The sequence below is a fragment of the Lichenostomus cassidix genome, unplaced genomic scaffold (genome assembly GCF_008360975.1).
Source record: "Lichenostomus cassidix isolate B80296 unplaced genomic scaffold, HeHo_3.0 HiC_scaffold_40, whole genome shotgun sequence".
Lineage (NCBI taxonomy): Eukaryota > Metazoa > Chordata > Aves > Passeriformes > Meliphagidae > Lichenostomus > Lichenostomus cassidix.
In genome coordinates, this window is record NW_028147459.1 from 1,420,068 (window position 1) to 1,439,159 (window position 19,092).

A 19,092-nucleotide genomic window follows, 5' to 3' on the forward strand; every position below is an offset into this window, starting at 1 on the left:
TGGGGGTTTTTGGGGGTTTTTTGGGGGTTTTTTCGGTTTTTTTGGGGGGTTGTTAGGAAGGTTTTTGGGTCTTTTCGAGGGGAATCGAAGGGATTTGGGGGTGAAAATGGCGGCGAGGAGTCGGGGAGCGGCTGGCGGGGCGGCGGGGAGCGTTAATTAGCGAGAGGCGGTTAATTAGGGGGGTTAATTAGTTAGGGATTGGCTGCGCAATGGTTTTCTATGAGGGAGGCGGAAATAGCCGAAGAGAAACGGGAACACCCGATTAGATGAGGCGTTGAGGGGCGTGGCCAGAGCTCCGAGCGGTTACGGAAATAGCCGAAGGGAGCCGAAAGCGGTGGGCGGGGCGGAGAGCACACGCTGAACTCCTCCGGAAATCGCCGAAGCGCACTGGGCGTGGCTCAGGATTTAAAGGGACCGCTGGAGGGGCGGCGGTGAGTGTTAATTAGCGACAGGGGCTTAATTAGGGGGGTTAATTAATGAGGGATGGGAGACGGAAAGAGCCGAGTGCTGCCGGAAAGAGCCGAGCGCAGGGAGAGCTGAAGCGAAACAGAAACACCCGATTGGCTGAGGTGGTGAGGGGCGGGGCCAGAGTTCCGAGAGGTTACGGAGACACCCGATTGGCTGAGCGGCTGAGGGGCGTGGCCAGGGCTCCGAGCGCTTACGGAAATACCCGAAAGCGGTGGGCGGGGCTCCGAACTCTTCCGGAAATCACCGAAGCGCACTGGGTGTGGCTAAAGCAATTGATGGGCGGGGCCAAGGATTTAAAGGGGCCGCGCTCGGGTTTGAGGCGGTCAAAAAACATCCTTCCCCACCCATTCCAGCACCCCCAGACCCAATTTCTCCCCAAAATTCCCATTTATGTTCAAAAGAACTAAAACTAGAATTATTTAGGAGATACTGGGTTTTATATACATTAGGGGAGGGGGATTTGGGGGTCTCAGGACCCCTCAGAGCCCCGAAATTTTCCGTTTTTTGCCCTTCCTGGGGGTCTGGATGGATTCCATGTTGTCCCACAGCTCATCCACCTCATCCTTCACCCCTTTTTGGGGAGGGGGCTCCTCCTGGGCCTGGGAAAGAAAGGGTTAATGGGGGCGGGGGGAGGGAAGGAAAGGGTTAATGGGGGCGGGGGGCTCCCCCAGCCCCCCCAAAATCGGGGTCGGGGGTCTCACCTCCCAGTCCAGGTGGGTGTTGAGCAGCAGGCAGGTGAGGCGAGACTTCAGATACACCTGGGGGGGGATTTTGAGGTGGTTTTTTTGGGGAGTTTTGGGATTTTTGGGGTGAGCTGAGGGGTCTCCCCAATTTTTTGGGGGGATTTTGGGGACTTTGGGGTGGTCTCAGTGGGATTTGGGGTTTTTCTCTGAGGGTTTCGAGGAGATTTTGGGGATTTTTGGGGTCATTTTGGGGAGAAACATTAGGATTTTGAGGGAATTTTTGGGGTGGGGGTCTTAGAAATTCGTGGGAATTTTTGGGGTGATTTTGGGGTGGTTTTGGGGGTCTTGGGGTGGTCATTTTGGGGAGAAACATTAGGATTTTGAGGGAGTTTTTGGGGTGGGGGTCTCAGAAATTTGGGGGAAATTTTTGGGATGGGGGTCTCGGAAATCTGAGGGAATTTTTGGTCACAGGGGATTTCAGGGTTGTCTCAGGGTGACCAGAGGGATCTCCCCAATTTTTTGGGGGGGATTTTTGGGGGACTTTGGGGTGGTCTCAGTGAGATTTGGGGTTTTTCTCAGGGTTTCAAGGAGATTTTGGGATTTTTTTGGCATGTTTAGGGTCATTGTGGGGAGAAACATTAGGATTTTGAGGGAATTTTTGGGGTGGGGTCACAGGGGAGTTTGGGGTGGTCTCAATGGGATTTGGGGTTTTTCTCGGGGGGTTTTAATGATATTTTGGGGATTTTTGGGGAGAAACATTAGGATTTTGAGGGAAATTTTGGGGTGGGGGTCTTAGAAATTTTGGGGAATTTTTGGGATGGGGGTCTCGGAAATCCGTGGGAATTTTTGGGGTGATTTTGGGGGTCTCGGGGTCATTTTGGGGAGAAACATTAGGATTTTGTGGCAGTTTTTGGGGTGGGGGTCTCAGAAATTTTTGGGAATTTTTGGGGTGGGGGTCTCACAAATCCGTGGGAATTTTTGGGGTGATTTTGGGGTGTTTTTGGGGGTCCCAGGGGGTCCCACCTTGTCCCTCAGGGTCCCGTCGCGCAGGCAGTGCAGCCGCAGGAAGCGATCGAGGCCACAGGAAGCCACCAGGGGCAGCTCAGGGTGACACTGCAGCCCCCTGACCCCCCCGGAGACCCCCTTGAGGGCCCGGAGAACACGGCCTGGGGGGAAACGGGGGTTAGAGACCCCCGGGAGACCCCAAAACCCCCCTGGAGACCCTAAAATCCCCCCCAGAGACCCCCTTGAGAGCCCGGAGCACCCGGCCTGGGGGGAAACGGGGGTTAGAGACCCCTGGGAGACCCCAAAGACCCCCCCAGAATCCCCCCGGAGACCCCCTTGAGAGCCCGGAGAACCCGGCCTGGGGGGAAATGGGGGGTTAGAGACCCCCAAAATCCCCCTGGAGACCCTAAAATCCCCCCGGGGCCCCCTTGAGAGCCTGGAGAACACGGCCTGAAATGGGGTTAGAGACCCCGGAGACCCCAAAGACCCCCAAAACCCCAGAGACCCCTTGAGAGCCCGGAGAACCCAGCCTGGGGGAAATGAGGTTAGAGACCCCGGGAGACCCCAAAGACCCCCAGGACCCCGGAGACCCCTTGAGGCGGAGCACCCGGCCTGGGGGAAATGGGGGTTAGAGACCCCGGACCCCCAAAATCCCCCCAGAATCCCCCGGAGACCCCTTGAGAGCCCGGAGAACCCGGCCTGGGGAAATCGGGTTAGAGACCCCGGACCCCCAAAACCCCCCGGAGACCCCAAACCCCCTGGAGACCCCAAAACTCCCCGGAGACCCCTTGAGAGCCCAGAGCATCCGGCCTGGGGGGAAATGGGGGTTAGAGACCCCTGGGAGACCCCAAAACCCCCCTGGAGACCCTAAAATCCCCCCGGAGACCCCCTTGAGAGCCCGGAGAACACGGCATGGGGGGAAACGGGGGGTTAGAGACCCCTGGGAGACCCCAAAACCCCCCTGGAGACCCTAAAATCCCCGGAGACCCCCTTGAGAGCCCGGAGAACACGGCATGGGGAAACGGGGGTTAAGACCCCAAAACCCCCAAAGCCCCCTGGAGACCCTAAAATCCCCCCAGAGACCCCCTTGAGAGCCCGGAGCACCCGGCCTGGGGGGAAACGGGGGTTAGAGACCCCCAAAACCCCCAAAATCCCCCCGGAGACCCCCTTGAGAGCCCGGAGAACACGGCCTGGGGGGAAATGGGGGTTAGAGACCCCCGGGAGACCCCAAAGACCCCCCAAAAACCCCCAGAGACCCCCTTGAGAGCCCGGAGCACCCGGCCTGGGAAATGGGGGTTAGAGACCCCTGGGACCCCAAAACCCCCCAGAGACCCCCGGGGCCCTTGAGCCGGAGAACACGGCATGAAATGGGGGTTAGAGACCCCAAAACCCCCAAAATCCCCTGGAGACCTAAATCCCCCCGGAGCCTTGAGAGCCGGAGCACCGGCTGGGGGAAATGGGGGTTAGGACCCTGGGAGACCCCAAAACCCCGACCCCGGAGACCCCCTTGAGGGCCCGGAGCACCTGGCCTGGGGGGAAACGGGGGTTAGAGACCCCCGGGAGACCCCAAAACCCCCCCAGAGACCCCCGGGAGACCCCAAAGACCCTCCCAGGACCCCCCAAAACCCCCCCAGAGACCCCCTTGAGGGCCCGGAGCACCCGGCCTGGGGGGAAATGGGGGTTAGAGACCCCCGGGAGACCCCAAAATCTCCCCCAGGACCTCTCAGGACCCCCAGGATCCCCAAAATCCTCCCCAGGAATCCCCCAGGACCCCTAGGACAACCCAGGACCACCCAAAACCCCCAGGACCCCCGAGAGCCTGGAGCACCCGGCCTGGGGGAAATGGGGGTTAGAACCCCGGGAGACCCCCAAAATCCCCGGAGACCCCCAAAATCCCCAGGACCACCCTAGGAATCCCCAGGACCCGCAAAGACACCCCAGGACCCCCAAAACTCCCCACGATGTCCCCAGGATCCCCACAACCCCCCAGAAATCCCCCAGGACACCCCAGAACCCCCCAAATCCTCTCCCAGGACCCCCAAAAACCCCCCAAAACCCCCCCCAGAACCCCTAAAGCCCCAGGAACCCCCAAATTCCCCAGGACCCTCAAACCCCCAGGACCCTGATACCCCCAGGACCCCAAAAACCCCCCAGGACCCCCAAAACCCCCCAGGACCCCCAGCTCACCCTTGCGCAGGTCGATGATCGCCAGCTCCCCCCTGGCACTGCCCACCACCACCGAGCTGGGGAAATGGGGCTGGGGGTCAGCTGGAGCCCCCCAGAGCACCCCAAATCCAACTGGGGGACCCCAAATCTACACTGGGGGACCCTAAATCTATCCTGGGGGAACCCAAATGTATCCTGGGGGACCCTAAATGTACACTGGGGTGTCCTAAATACACGCTGGGGGACCCCAAGTCTGCCCTGGGGTGTCCTAAATCCTGCCTGGGGGACCCCAAATGTACCCTGGGGGACCCCAAATGTACCCTGGGGGACCCTAAATCTATCCTGGGGGACCCCAAATCTACACTGGGGTGTCCTAAATCCTGCCTGGGGGATCCCAAATGTACCCTGGGGGACCCTAAATCCACCCTGGGGGACCCCAAAGCTACCTGGGGTATCCCAAAACCCACCAGGGTCACCCCAAACCCCTCATCGAACACCAGCAGCCCCCCAGGAGCCCTGCAAGACACCCCCTGCCCCTCCCAAAGCCCCCCAGTGTCCCCCCAATGTCCCCAGTGTCCCCCCAGTGTCCCCAATGTTCCCCCCATGTCCCCCCAGCACTGACGTGTCCCCCCACTGTCCCCAGATGTCCCCAATGTCCCCCCAGAACCCCAACGTCCCCAATGTCCCCCAGTGTCCCCCAACATCCCCTAAATGTCTCCCCAGGACCCCGATGTCCCCCAATGTCCCCAAGTCCCCCCCAATGTCCCCCCAATGTCCCCTGTGTCCCCCAATGTCCCCAAATCCCCAATGTCCCAATGTCCTCCTGGTCCCCAATGTCCCCAATGCCCCCAACAATGTCCCCACTGTCCCCAATGTCCCCATTGTCCCCAATGTCTCCCATGTCCCCAATGTCCCCAATGTCCCCAATGTCCCCAGTGTCCCCAATGTCCCCAATGTCCCCCACTGTCTCTCAATGTCCCCCAGTGTCCCCCAGTGTCCCCAATGTCCCCATGTCCCCAGTGTCCCCAATGTCCCCACATCCTGTTCCCCAATGTCCCCAATGTCCCCAATGTCTCCCATGTCCCTCAAGACCCCCATGTCCCCCAGTGTCCCCCATGATCCCAATGTCCCCGTATCCCCAAATGTCCCCAATATCCCCAATGTCCCCCAGCACCCCAATGTCCCCGATGTCCCCAGTGTCCCTGTGTCCCCCAATGTCCCCAGTGTCCACTGTCCCAGGTGTCCCCAACATCCCCAATGCCCCCAATGTCCCCCATGTCCCCAGTGTCCCCAATGCCCCCAATATCCCCAGTGTCTCCAATGTCCCTCAATGTCCCCCATGTCCCCCATGTCCCCAGTGTCCCCAGTGTCCCCACTGTCCCAGATGTCCCCAACATCCCCAACATCCCCAACGTCCCCAATGTCCCCAATGTCCCCCATGTCCCCAGTGTCCCCAATGTCCCCAGTGTCCCCAATGTCCCCAACATCCCCCAATGTCCCCAATGCCCCCACTGCCCCAGATGTCCCCAACATCCCCAACATCCCCAGTGTCCCCATGTCCCCATACTGACGTGTCCCCAGGCACCAAGGCCAGCGCGGTCAGCGGCGACTCGCCGAAGGTTGTGTCCAACACGGGGCGGCGCTGGGGGGTGGAGAGATCGTAGAGACGGACCTGCGACAGGTGGGGACAGGTGAGGGACAGGTGAGACAGGTGAGTGACAGGTGAGTGATGGGGGAGTGATGGGGACAGGTGGGGACAGGTGAGTGATGGGGACAGGTGGGGACAGTTGGGGACAGGGGAAGGACAGGTGAGACAGGTGAGACAGGTGAGTGATGGGGACAGGTGAGTGACAGGTGGGGACAGGTGAGGGACAGGTGAGTGATGGGGGAGTGATGGGGACAGGTGGGGACAGGTGAGTGACAGGTGAGACAGGTGAGGGACAGGTGAGGACAGGTCAGGGGACAGGTGAGACAGGTGGGGACAGGTGAGTGACAGGTGAGACAGGTGAGGGATGGGGGAGTGATGGGGACAGGTGAGGGACAGGTGGGGACAGGTGAGGAGAAGTGAGAGAAGTGGGGACAGGTGAGACAGGTGAGACAAGTGAGGGGACAGGTAGGGACAGGTGGGGACAGGTGAGGGATGAGAGGGGACAGGTGAGACAGGTGAGGGACAGTGAGGGACAGGTGAGGGGACAGGTGAGGATGGGAGGGGACAGGTGAGACAGGTGAGGGGGCAGGTGAGACAAGTGGGGATAGGTTAGGGACAGGTGAGGGATGGGAGGGGACAGGTGAATGATGAGTGAGTGACAGGTGAGACAGGTGAGGGGACAGGTGAGGGGACAGGTGGGACAGGTGAGGGACAGGTGGGGACAGCAAGGCCACCACCCCCCTCTGCTCCCCAGTGTGGTCAACTGCAGGTGACAGCTGCAGGTGACCACAGGTGACATCACCTGGCTGTCCCCATACAGGTGACCTCAGGTGACCCCCAGGTGACCCCAGTGACCCCCAGGTGACCCCAGTGACCCCAGGTGACCCCTGTAACCTCCAGGTGACCCCAATGTCCCTCAGGTGACCCCAATGACCCCCAGGTGACCCCCAGGTGACTCCAGGTGACCCAACTGACCCCCAGGTGACCCCAGGTGACCTCACCTGGCCGTGTCCCATACAGGTGACCCCAGGTGACCCCCAGGTGACTCCAGGTGACCCAACTGACCCTCAGGTGACCCCAATGACCCCAGGTGTCCCCACCTGTCCGTGTCCTGTGCAGGTGACCCCAGGTGACCTCAATGGCCCCCAGGTGACCCAAAAGACCCCCAGGTGACATCACCTGTCCGTGTCCCATACAGGTGACCCCAATGACCCCCAGGTGACCCCAGTGTCCCCACCTGTCTGTGTCCCATACAGGTGACCCCAGTGACCCCCAGGTGACCCCAGGTGACCCCGCTGTCCCCACCTGGCCGTGTCCCGTGCAGGTGACAACCCGCTGGTCTCCCGGCAGGAACTGCAGGTCTCTGTCCCACACGGGAACACGAAGGTCCAGCCAGTCGTTCCTCACCTGGGGACAGGTGGGGACATCTGGGGACATCGAGGGATGACTTTGGGGACATTGAGGGACGTTTTTGGGGACACTGAGAGATGGTTTTGGGGACATTTAGGGACATTTGGGGACACTGAGAATTGGTTTTTGGGGACATTTTTGGGGACTTTTGGGGATGTTTGGGGACATTTGGGGACATTTAGAGACATCGAAGGATGTTTTTGGGGACAATTGGGGACACTGAGGGACGTTTTTGGGGACATTTAGGGACATTTGGGGACATGGAGGGATGTTTTTGGGGACATTTGGGGACGTTTGGGGACACTGAGAGACTTTTTGGGGACATTTGGGGACATTTAGGGACATCAAGGGATGGTTTTGGGACATTTGGGGACATTAGGGACACTGAGAGATGTTTTTGGGGACATTTGGGGACATTTAGGGACATTGAGGGACATTTTTGGGGACGTTTAGGGACATTTGGGGACATTTTTGGGGACGTTTAGGGACAATTGGGGACATTGATGATTTTGGGGACATTTGAGGACATTTAAGGACATTTGAGAAGACTGAGGGATTTTTTTGGGGACATTTAGGGACATTTGGGGACATCAAGAGATGTTTTTGGGGTTTTTTAACGTTTGGGATATTTTTTGGGATATTTTTTGGGATATTTTTGGGATGTTTTTAGGGTTTTTTTGGGGTTTCACTCACATTCTTAGCCTGGAACGAGGGGTTTGAGATATTTTTGGGTGTTTTTTGGGGGTTTTTTGGGGGTTTGGGATATTTTTGGGGGTTTTTTGAGGTTTTTTTTGGGGTTTCACTCACATTCTTAGCCCGGAACAGCAAATTTAGGATATTTTTGGGATATTTTATGGGTTTGGGATACTTTTGGGATATTTTTGGGATATTTTTTGGGGTCAGACTCACATTTTTAGCCCTGATCAGGATATTTTTGGGATATTTTTGGTGTTTTTTGGGCATCTAACTCACATTTTTAACTCGGAACAGAGGTTTTGGGACGTTTTTGGGATATTTTTTGGGGTTTGTGATATTTTTGGGATATTTTATGGGTTTGGGGATACTTTTGGGGATGTTTTTGGGATATTTTTTGGGTTTTTTTTGGGGTTTCACTCACGTTCTTAGCCCTGAACAGAGAGTTTGGGATATTTTTGGGGGTTTTTTGGGGTTTGGGATTTTTTTGGGGATACTTTTGGGATATTATTTGGGGTATTTTTTGGGGTTTCACTCACGTTTTTAGCCCTGAACAGAGAGTTTGGGATATTTTTGGGATATTTTTGGGATATTTTTGGGGTTTTTTTGGGGTTTCACTCACATTCTTAGCCCTGAACAGAGAGTTTGGGATATTTTTTGGGGTTTGGGATTTTTTTGATATTTTAGGATATTTTAGGGATATTTTTTGGGGTATTTTTTTGGGGTTTCACTCATGTTTTTAGCCCTGAACAGAGAGTTTGGGATATTTTATGGGGTTTGGGACATTTTTGGGATATTTTTGGGATATTTTTGGGATATTTTTGGGGTTTCACTCACATTTTTAGCCCTGAACAGAGAATTTGGGATATTTTTTGGGCTTTGGGATTTTTTGGGGTATTTTTTGGGGTATTTTTTGGGGTTTCACTCACGTTTTTAGCCCTGAACAGAGAGTTTGGGATATTTTTTGGGGTTTGGGATTTTTTTGGGGATATTTTACGATATTTTTGGGATATTTTTGGGATATATTTTGGGGTTTGGGACATTTTTGGGATATTTTTGGGGTTTTTTTGGGGTTTCACTCACGTTCTTAGCCCTGAAGAGAGTTTGGGATATTTTATGGGTTTGGGATATTTTAGGATATTTTTAGGGTATTTTTTGGGGTTTTTTTGGGGTTTCACTCACGTTTTTAGCCCTGAACAGAGGATTTGGGATATTTTTTGGGGTTTGGGATTTTTTGGGGATATTTTAGGATATTTTTAGGGTATTTTTTGGGATATTTTTGGGGTTTCACTCACATTCTTAGCCCTGAACAGAGGATTTGGGATATTTTTTGGGATATTTTTTGGGGTTTCACTCACATTTTTAGCCCTGAACAAAGAGTTAGGGATATTTTATGGGTTTAGGACATTTTTAGGGTATTTTTTGGGATATTTTTGGGGTTTCACTCACATTTTTAGCCCTGAACAGAGAGTTTGGGATATTTTTAGGGTATTTTTTGGGATATTTTTGGGGTTTCACTCACGTTTTTAGCCCTGAACAGAGAGTTTGGGATATTTTTGGGATATTTTTTGGGGTTTCACTCACATTTTTAGCCCTGAACAGAGGATTTGGGATATTTTTTGGGGTATTTTTTGGGGTTTCACTCACATTTTTAGCCCTGAACAGAGAGTTTGGGATATTTTATGGGTTTAGGACATTTTTAGGATATTTTTTTGGGATATTTTTGGGGTTTCACTCACGTTTTTAGCCCTGAACAGAGGGTTTGGGATATTTTTTGGGGTATTTTTTGGGTTTTTACTCACGTTTTTAGCCCTGAACAGAGAGTTTGGGATATTTTATGGGTTTAGGGTATTTTTTGGGATATTTTTGGGATATTTTTGGGGTTTCACTCACGTTTTTAGCCCTGAACAGAGAGTTTGGGATATTTTTTGGGGTTTGGGATTTTTTGGGGATACTTTAGGATATTTTAGGGTATTTTTTGGGGTATTTTTTGGGGTTTCACTCACATTTTTAGCCCTGAACAGAGGCTCCCCAGGTCGCTGCAGATCCCAAACCTTCAGCCCGTTCTCCTTCCCTCCTGTTCCCACCAGGTGAGGAGTTTTGGGGTTTTGACGCATTCGGGATAATCCTGGACCTGCCTGCAGCTCCTGCAGGGGCTGCAAATGGGGAAAAGTCACCCCAAAATCACCCCAAAAATCCCCAAAAAATTCCAAAGAAATCCCAAAAAAAATCTTCCCAAAAAATCCCTAACAAATAAAAAACAATCCCCCAAAAATCCAAAAAAAATCCCCAAAAATTCCAAAGCATTAAAAAAAACCCCCAAAGAAATCCCGAAAAAATCCCCCAAAAAATCCAAAGACATAAAAAAAAAATCCCCAATTTTGGTGCATTCGGGATAAACCTGGACCTGCCTGGAGCTCCTGCAGGGGCTGCAAATGGGGAAAAGTCACCCCAAAAAATCCCACAAAATATCCCCAAAAAAATCCCAAAAAATTCCAAAGAAATCCCAAAAAAATCCCCCAAAAAATTAAAAAAAATCCCAAAATATCCCTAAAAAATCCCAAAGAAATCCCCCAAAAAACCCCAAAAAATCCCAAAGAAAGTTTTAAAAACCCCCCAAAATAATCCCAAAGAAATCCCAAGAAAATCCCAAAATCCAAAAATCTAAAAATCCCAAAATTCAAAGATCCCAAAATCCCCAACCCCAAAAAATAAAAAAATCCCCAAAATCCCAAAAAATTTAAAAAAAAATTCCCAAAAAATCCCAAAGAAATCCCAAAAAAAAAAAAAAAATCCCCGAAAAATACAAAAATTTTTTAAAATCCCAAAAAAAATTCCCAAAAAAATCCCCCAAAAATCCCAAAAAATTCCCAAAAAAGCCCAAAAAAATCCCCAAAGAAATCCCAAAAAATCCCCGATTTTGGCACATTTGGGATAAACATGAACCTGCCTGGAGCTCCTGGAGGGGCTGCAAATGGGGAAAAGTCACCCCAAAATCACCCCAAAAATCCCCCAAAATATCCCCAAAAAATAAAGAAAAAATCCCAAAGAAATCCCCAAAAATTTAAAAAAACCCCAAAGAAATCCCATAAAAATCCCAAAGAAATCCCCAAAAATATCCCCAAAAAATCCCCTAAAAAAAATTCCCATAAAAACAAAAAAATCCCATAAAAATAAAAATCCCTAAAAAATAAAAATCCCCTAAAAATAAAAAAATCCCATAAAAATAAAAAAATCCCCTAAAAATAAAAAAAAATCCAGTAAAAATAATAAAAAAATTCCCTAAAAATAAAAAAAGAATCCCAAAAAAATCCCAAAAAACCCCAAAAAATCCCAAAAAGCCCCCCAAATGCCCCCCAAGCCCCCAACTCACCTCCTCAGCCCCATTCTCCCCCCAGACTCTGATCAGCCCTGACTCCACTGCCGTGATGACGGAGCTGCGGGGATTTTGGGGTGTCAGGGGGGATTTTGGGTGTCAGGGGGGATTTTGGGGGTCAGGGGGGATTTTGGGGAGTCCCCCGAGATCCCCAGTCCCTGCTGGGCATCCTCCACCCCTCTGGACACCCCCAGACCACCCCAGGACCCCCATGGAAACCCTCCCAAGACCCCCCTGGACACCCCCAGACCCCCCAAAACCCTTCAAGGACACCACCAGACCCTTCCTGGATCCTCCCAAACACCCCAAAAAAATCTCTCAAAGCATCTCTGGACACCCCAGACCCCCCAGACCCCCCAGACCCCTCCAAGAGTCCCTTACCCCCAACACCTGCCCCAGGACCCCCAGACCACTCCTTGACACCCCCAGACCCCCAAAACCCCTCGAAGATACCCCAGACCCACCCAGGACACCCCTGGACACCCTCAGGACCACCCTGAACACCTCCAGATCCCCCAGGACCACCCCAGACCCCCAAAACCCTTTGAGAACCCCCAGACACCCCCAGACCCCTTCTGGACACCCCCAGACCCACCCAGGACACCCTTGGACACCCCCAGACCCTTCCTGGATCCTCCTGGACACCCCAGACCCCCAAAACCCTTTGAGGACCCCCCAGACCCCCTCAGGACCCCCTGGACACACTCAGGACCCCCTAAACACCCCCAAACCCATCCTAGAGACCCCAGACCCCCAAACCCTTCGAGGACCCCCCAGACCACCCAGGACCCCCTGGATCCTCCTGGACACCCCCAGACCCTTCTGGGCACCCCTAGACCCCCCAAAACCCCTCAAGGAAGCCTTAGAAACCCCCAGATCCTTCTGGATCCTTCTGGAGATCCCCAGACCCTCCAAAAAACCTCTCAAAGAATCCTTAGACACCCCCAGACCCACCCAGGACCCCCCTGGAAATCCTCAGGACCACCCTGAACACCCCCAGACCCTTCTGGATCCTCCTGGATCCTCCCAGGACCCACCTAGACACCCCCAGACCCCCCAAAACCCCTCGAGGACACCCCCAGACCCACCCAGGACACCCCTGGAAACCCTCAGGACCACCCTGAACACCTCCAGACCCCCAGGACCACCCCCAGACCCCCAAAACCCTCCGAGAACCCCTCAGACACCCCCAGACCCCTTCTGGACACCCCAGACCCACAGGACACCCTTGGATACCCCAAGACCCCTCTGGATCCCCTGAGGACCCCCCAGACACAGGACACTCTGGACACCCCAGAATCCCCCTGGACACCCCCAGACCACCCCAGGACTCCCTCTGGACACCCCTAGACCCCCAAAACCCTTAGAATCCTGGACCCCCAGACCCAGGACCCCAGACACCCCCAGACCCTTCTACAGTCCCCCAGACCACCCCTGGACCCCAGGACCCCTCAGGACACCCCCAGACCCAGGCCCCCAGACCCCCCAGACCCCTCCTGAGCACCCCCAGACCCCCAAAACCCTTCGAGGACCACCCCAGGACCCCTCAAAAGACCCTCAAAGATACCCCAGACCCACCCAGGACACCCCTGGAAACCCTCAGGACCACCCTGAACATCCCCAGACCCCCCAGGACCACCCCAGACCCCCCAAAACCCTTCGAGACCCCCAGACCCCCCAGACCCCCTGGACACCCCCAGACCCTTCTGGACACCCCAGGACCACCCAAAAACCCCTCAAAGAATCCCTAGACACCCCCAGACCCACCCTGGACACCCCCAGACCCCCAAAACCTTTCAAGGACACCCCCAGACCCTCCAGAATCCTCCAGGACACCCCCAGACCCACCCAGGACACCTCAGATCCCAGGACCCCCAGAAAGCCCCAGACCCCTCCCCAAAAATACCCCCAGACCCCCAAAAAACCCCTCGAGGACACCCCCAGGACCCCCTGGACCCCTGGACACCCTCCAGGACCACCTGAACACCCCCAGACCCACCCGGACACCCCCAGACCCTCCCAGGACCCCCTGGACACCCCCAGACCCTTCTGGATCCTCCTGGAGACCCCCAGACCCCCAAAACCCCTTGAGGACATCCCCAGGACCCCCTGGACACCCTCAGGACCACCCTGAATACCCCCAGACCCACCAGGACCACCCCAGACCCTCCCAGGACCCCCCTGGACACCCTGCCCTGGACACCCCCAGACCCACCCTGGACACCCCCAGACCCTTTCTGGATCCCCCTGGACACCCAGACCCCCAAAAGCCTTCGAGAACCCCCAGGACCCTCTGGAAACCCTCAGGACCCCCAAAACCCCTCGGACCCCCAGGACCCCCAAAGATCCCCCCTACCTGCCGAGCACCCCCAGGCCGCAGAAAGCCCCCTCCCCTCCCGGGCAGAGCCGTGACTCTGTGAATTTCCCTTTCTCGGCGCTGAACACGCTGAGCGAGCGATCGAGGGAGCCAACGAGGAGCTGGGGGATTGAGGGGGTTGGAAATGGGGTGGGGTCACCCCGAAATCACCCCGAAATCACCCCAAAGTCACCCCCAAATCATCCATAAATCATCCCTAAATCAGCCCAAAATCAGGCCTAAATCATCCCAAAATCACCCACAAAATCAGTCCAAAATTGCCCACAAAATCAGCCCCAAAATCAGCCCAAAATCAGCCCAAAATCATCCCAAAATCATTCCTAAATCATCCCCAAATCATCCCCAAAATCATCCCAAAATAATCCCTAAATCATCCCCAAATCACCCCAAAATCATCCACAAAATCGGCCCAAAATAATTCCTAAATCATCCCCAAAATCATCCCAAAATCACTCCAAAATCAGCTCAAAATCACCCCAAATCGCGCTCACCCCAAAACCCAATATAAACATCCCAATCCCCAAAAAAATCCCCCAAAAAATCCCCAAAAAAATCCCCTGAAAAATCCCCAAAAAATCTCCTGAAAATAAAAAACAATCCCAAAGCGATCCCCCAAAAAATCCCCAAAAAAAACCCCAAAAAATCCCCCAAAAAACCCAATTTGGCACAACGCTGGAGCTCCTGGAAATCACCCCCAAATCATCCCAAAATCACCCCAAAAATCATCCCCAAATCATCCCAAAATCATCCCCAAATCATTCCTAAATCATCCCAAATTGCCCCAAATCATCCCCAAATCAACCCCCAAATCATCCCCAAATCAGCCCAAAATCATCCCCAAAATCATCCCCAAAATCATCCCCAAAATCACACCAAATCATCCCAAAATCACCCCAAAATCAGCCCCAAAATCATCCCCAAATCATCCCAAAATCATCCCCAAAACCACCCCAAATCATCCCAAAATCACCCCAAATCAGCCCCAAATCGCACTCACCCCAAAAGCTGATATAGACATCCCAATCCCCAAAAATCCCCAAAAAAATCCCCAAAAAAACCCAAAAAAACCCCAATTTGGCACAACCCTGGAGCTCCTGGAGGGAGCCGACCAGCAGCTGGGGGGATTGAGGGGGTCGGGGGGGCTTGGGACACCCCAAAATCACCCCCTGACCCCCCCAGACACCCCTCTGGACACCTCCAGACCACCCTAGACCCCCTCAGGGCCTCCTGACCCCCCCAGACCCCCCAAAACCTCCCCAAAACCTCCCCAGACACCCTCCAGGACCACCCTGGAGACCCCCAGACCCCCCAAAACCACCCCCAGACACCCCCAGGACCCCCCTGGAGACCCTCAGACTCTTCTGGATCCTCCTGAATCTCCAGGACCCCCTGGAGACCCCAAAGCCCCCAAAACCACCCCAAGACACCCCCTGGACACCCTGGAGACCCCAGACCCTTCTGGATCCTCCTGGAGACCCTCAGGACCCCCCTGGACCACCCCTGGACAGCCCAAAACCCCCAAAACCACCCCCAAACACCCTCAGAACCCCCTGGAGACCCCCAGACACCCATAGACACCCAAAACCACCCCAAAACCCCCAAAACCCCCTGGAACCCCCAAACACACCCCAGGACCCCCAGGGCCCCAGGGCCCCAGGGCCCCCAAAACACCCCAGAGCCCCCAGAACCCCCTGGAGACCCCCAAACACACCCCAGACCCCCAGGACCCCCAGATACCCCCAGGGCCCAAAACACCCCAGAGCCCCCCAGGACCCCCAACTCTCACCTCCTCTGGTCAGGATCCCCGCACAGGGCAGAGACCCCCAGGATCTCCCAAAACACCCCCAGACCCCCAAACCACCCTAGACACTAGGACCCCCAAAACACCCACAAACCCCCCGGACCCCTGGACACCCCACACCCTTCTGGATCCTCCTGGATCCCCAGGACCCCCTGGAGACCCCAAACCCCCAAAACCACCCCCAGACACCCCTGGACACCCCCAGACCCCCTAGGACCCCAAAACCACCCCAGACTCCCCAAGACCCTAGGACCCCCAAAAGCACCCCAGACTCCCAAAACCCCCTGGAGACCCCCAGACACACCCCAGACCACCCCAGGACCCCAGAATCCCCCAGACACCCCCAGACCACCCCAAACACCCCAAAACACCCTCGCCCCCAGATCCCCAGGACCCCCAAGCCCCCAACTCACCTCAGTCTGGTCAGAATCCCCCAGCACAGGGCAGAGACCCCCCTGGCCCGGCTCAGCCCATCCCCCCCGACGTGGTTTGTGGCTTCTTTCCGCAGCAGGTTCACCCCTGGGGGGCAAAATAAATCAGATTTCAGATTTTAAATCATTTTAGGCAAAGGTTTCGTTGGGTTTTATCCCAAAAAAAATGGATTTTAGGGTTATTTTGAGGGTTTTGTTTAGCCAGGGGAGGTGTGGTGGAGTCAGGGTGTGAATAGAGTGAGAAAAAAATCAAAAATAAAGGTAAAAAGTGAAATAATAATAAGTGAAAATAAAGGTAAAGATAAATAAAAATAAAGGTAAAAGATAAAAATAAGATAAAATAAATAAAGATAAAGATAAAAATAAAAATAAAGGTAAAAGATAAAGATAAAATAAAAATAAAGTTAAAATAAATAAAGATAAAAATAAGGTAAAAGAACCCAAAGCTTCACCCCTGGGGGGCAAAATAAATCAGATTTCAGATTTTAAATCATTTTAGGCAAAGGTTTCGTTGGGTTTTAACCCAAAAAAAAGGGACTTTAGGGTTATTTTCAGGGTTTTGTTTAGCCAGGGGAGGCCTGGTGGAGTAAGATGTGAATAGAGTGAGAAAAAAATCAAAAATAAAGGTAAAAAGTAAAATAAAAATGAGTAAAAATAAAGATAAGTAAAGATAAAGGTAAAAGATAAAAATAAGATAAATAAAGACAAAGATAAAAATAAAAATACAGGTAAAAAATAAAGATAAAATAAAAATAAAGTTAAAATAAATAAAGATAAAAATAAGATAAAAATAAAGATAAGATAAAGTAACCCAAAGTTTCACTGTAGGTTCACCCCTGGGGGGAAAAATAAATCAGATTTCAGATTTTAAATCATTTTAGGCAAAGGTTTTGTTGGGTTTTCACCCCAAAAAAAAGGGATTTTAGGGTTATTTTGAGGGTTTTGTTCTAGCAGGTGGATTGAGTGTGTCAACAGAGTGGGAAGAAATCAAAAATAAAGATAAAAAATAAAGTAAAATTAAAAATAAAGATAAATAAAAATAAAGGTAAAAGATAAAAATAAGATAAAACTAAGATAAAAATAAATAAACACGAAGATAAATATGAAAATAACGGTAAAAAATAAAAATAAAGATAAATAAAGATAAATAAAGATAAATAAAGATAAATAAAAATAAAATAAATAAAGATAAAAATAAGATGAAGTAACCCAAAGCTTTTTTCCTCAGCAGGTTCACCCCTGGGGGGTCGGGGGGAGAATTTTGGGGGGTTTTGGGCACCTCAGGGACCCCCCGAGACACCCCAGGGATCTCAGGGCCCCAAATATCCCCCCAGAGACCCCAAAAAACATCCTCAGAGACCCCAAAAAATCCCCTCAGAGACCCCCAGGACCCCAAAAAATCCGTTCAGAGACCCCCAGGACCCCAAAAAACATCCTCAGAGACCCCCAGGACCCCCAAAAATCCTCTCAGGACCCCCAAACCCCTCCTCAGAGACCCTCAGAGACCCCAAAAATCCCCCAGAGACCCCCAGGAACCCAAAACCTCCTCAGAGAACCCCAGGACCCCCGAAAACCCCCAAATCCCCCAGAGACCCCAAAGAGTCTCCTCAGAGACCCTCAGGACCCCCAAAACCTCCAGGATCCCCCAAAATGGTCTTTCCCAGACTCTCAGGAGATTTCCAGGACCCCCAAAACCCTCAAGACCACCCCAGACACCCCCGGGACCCAAAATCCCCCTGGAGCCCCTCTGGGTTCCCCAAAACCCTGAGACCCCCAGGACCCCAAAATCCCCCTAGACCATCTCTGCATTCCCCAAAGCCCCCCAGGACCCCCAAAGTCCCCCAGAGACCCCGAGACCCCAAAAATCCCTTCAGAGAGCCCCGGGACCCCCAAAATCCCCCTAGACCCCCTCAGGACTCCCCCGGGACCCTAAAAGCTCTCCCCTCCCTAAAGCCCCCGGATCCCCTCCAAGGCTCCCCCTGACCCCCAAACCCCCAGGACCCCAAAAATCCCCCTAGACATGCTCTGGACTCCCCAAAGCCCCCAGATCCCTCAGACACCCCAGGACCCCCAAAACTCCCCAAAGCCCCCAGGACCCCCAAAATGCCCTCTAGACCACCTCTGGGCTCCCCAAACCCCCAGGACCCCAAATCCCCCTAGACATGCTCTGGACTCCCCAAGACCCCCGGACACACCTGGGACCCCAAATCCCCATGATCCCCTCTGGACCCCGAAAACCCCCCAGAGACCCCCAAAATCCCTCCCTTGACCCTTTCTGGACTCCCCAAGAGCCCCGGAAACCCCCGGGACTCCCAAAGCCCCCCGGGACCCCCAAATCCCCTCTAGACCACCTCTGGGCTCCCCAAAACCCCCCAGAGACCCCCAAAACCCCCCAGACCCTCCCGGACACCTCCAAACTCCCCCAAATCCCCCTGGATCCCCTCCAGGCTCTCCTCTGACCCCCAAACCCCCCAGAGACCTTCAATCCCCCCAGGACCCCAAAACCCTCAGGACCCCCAAAATCCCCCCCAAAATCCCCCCCGCGCCCCCTCCCCACCTTTCAGCGCTCCGGTCTCAGCGCCGATCCACACGTGGTACCTCCTGGGCGCCGCCATCTTGTGTGTGCGCCCAAAGCGCTCCGGGCGGGAACTGTGAGCGGGGAGGGAACGTTCCGGGTGAGAAAAGTTCCGGGTGGGAAAAAGTTCCGGGTGGGAGAAAGTTCCCAGCAACCCCCGCGCGGGTTCATTTGCATATCGGCGTTCCTTGGCCACACCCACGCGGGGCTCATTTGCATGTTCGATTTCCCGGCAAAACCTCCGCGATGGTCTCATTTGCATGTCCGGGTTGTGCCACGCCCAGCGCGCTGCTCATTTGCATATCTCCGCCTCTCGGGGGGGGCGTGTTCACCGCAAGCCCCGCCCCCGGGTAATTTGCATATTCGTGTTCCCGCCGCGCCCCGGCGCGGGTTCATTTGCATTTTCTGCTTCCCAGCAACCCCCGCGATAGTCTCATTTGCGTGGTAGAGTTCCCAGCA

At 53.7% G+C, this 19,092-nt stretch overlaps 1 protein-coding gene across 1 annotated transcript; it reads right to left on the reverse strand.

The window, feature by feature from the left end:
• Window positions 1–865: 865 nt before the first annotated feature.
• Window positions 866–18,711, reverse strand: WDR74 (WD repeat domain 74). The gene is made up of 12 exons (XM_085046196.1): window positions 18,616–18,711; window positions 16,041–16,146; window positions 14,911–14,920; window positions 13,806–13,927; window positions 11,447–11,510; window positions 10,080–10,229; window positions 7,276–7,377; window positions 5,894–5,994; window positions 4,344–4,399; window positions 2,175–2,317; window positions 1,170–1,226; window positions 866–1,067 (listed from the first exon to the last, which is right to left on the reverse strand). Exons 1-12 carry the CDS (start codon window positions 18,671–18,673, stop codon window positions 948–950), a joined length of 1,089 nt encoding a protein of 362 aa, XP_084902322.1. The 5' UTR covers window positions 18,674–18,711; the 3' UTR covers window positions 866–947.
• Between the last annotated feature and the right edge of the window lie 381 nt (window positions 18,712–19,092).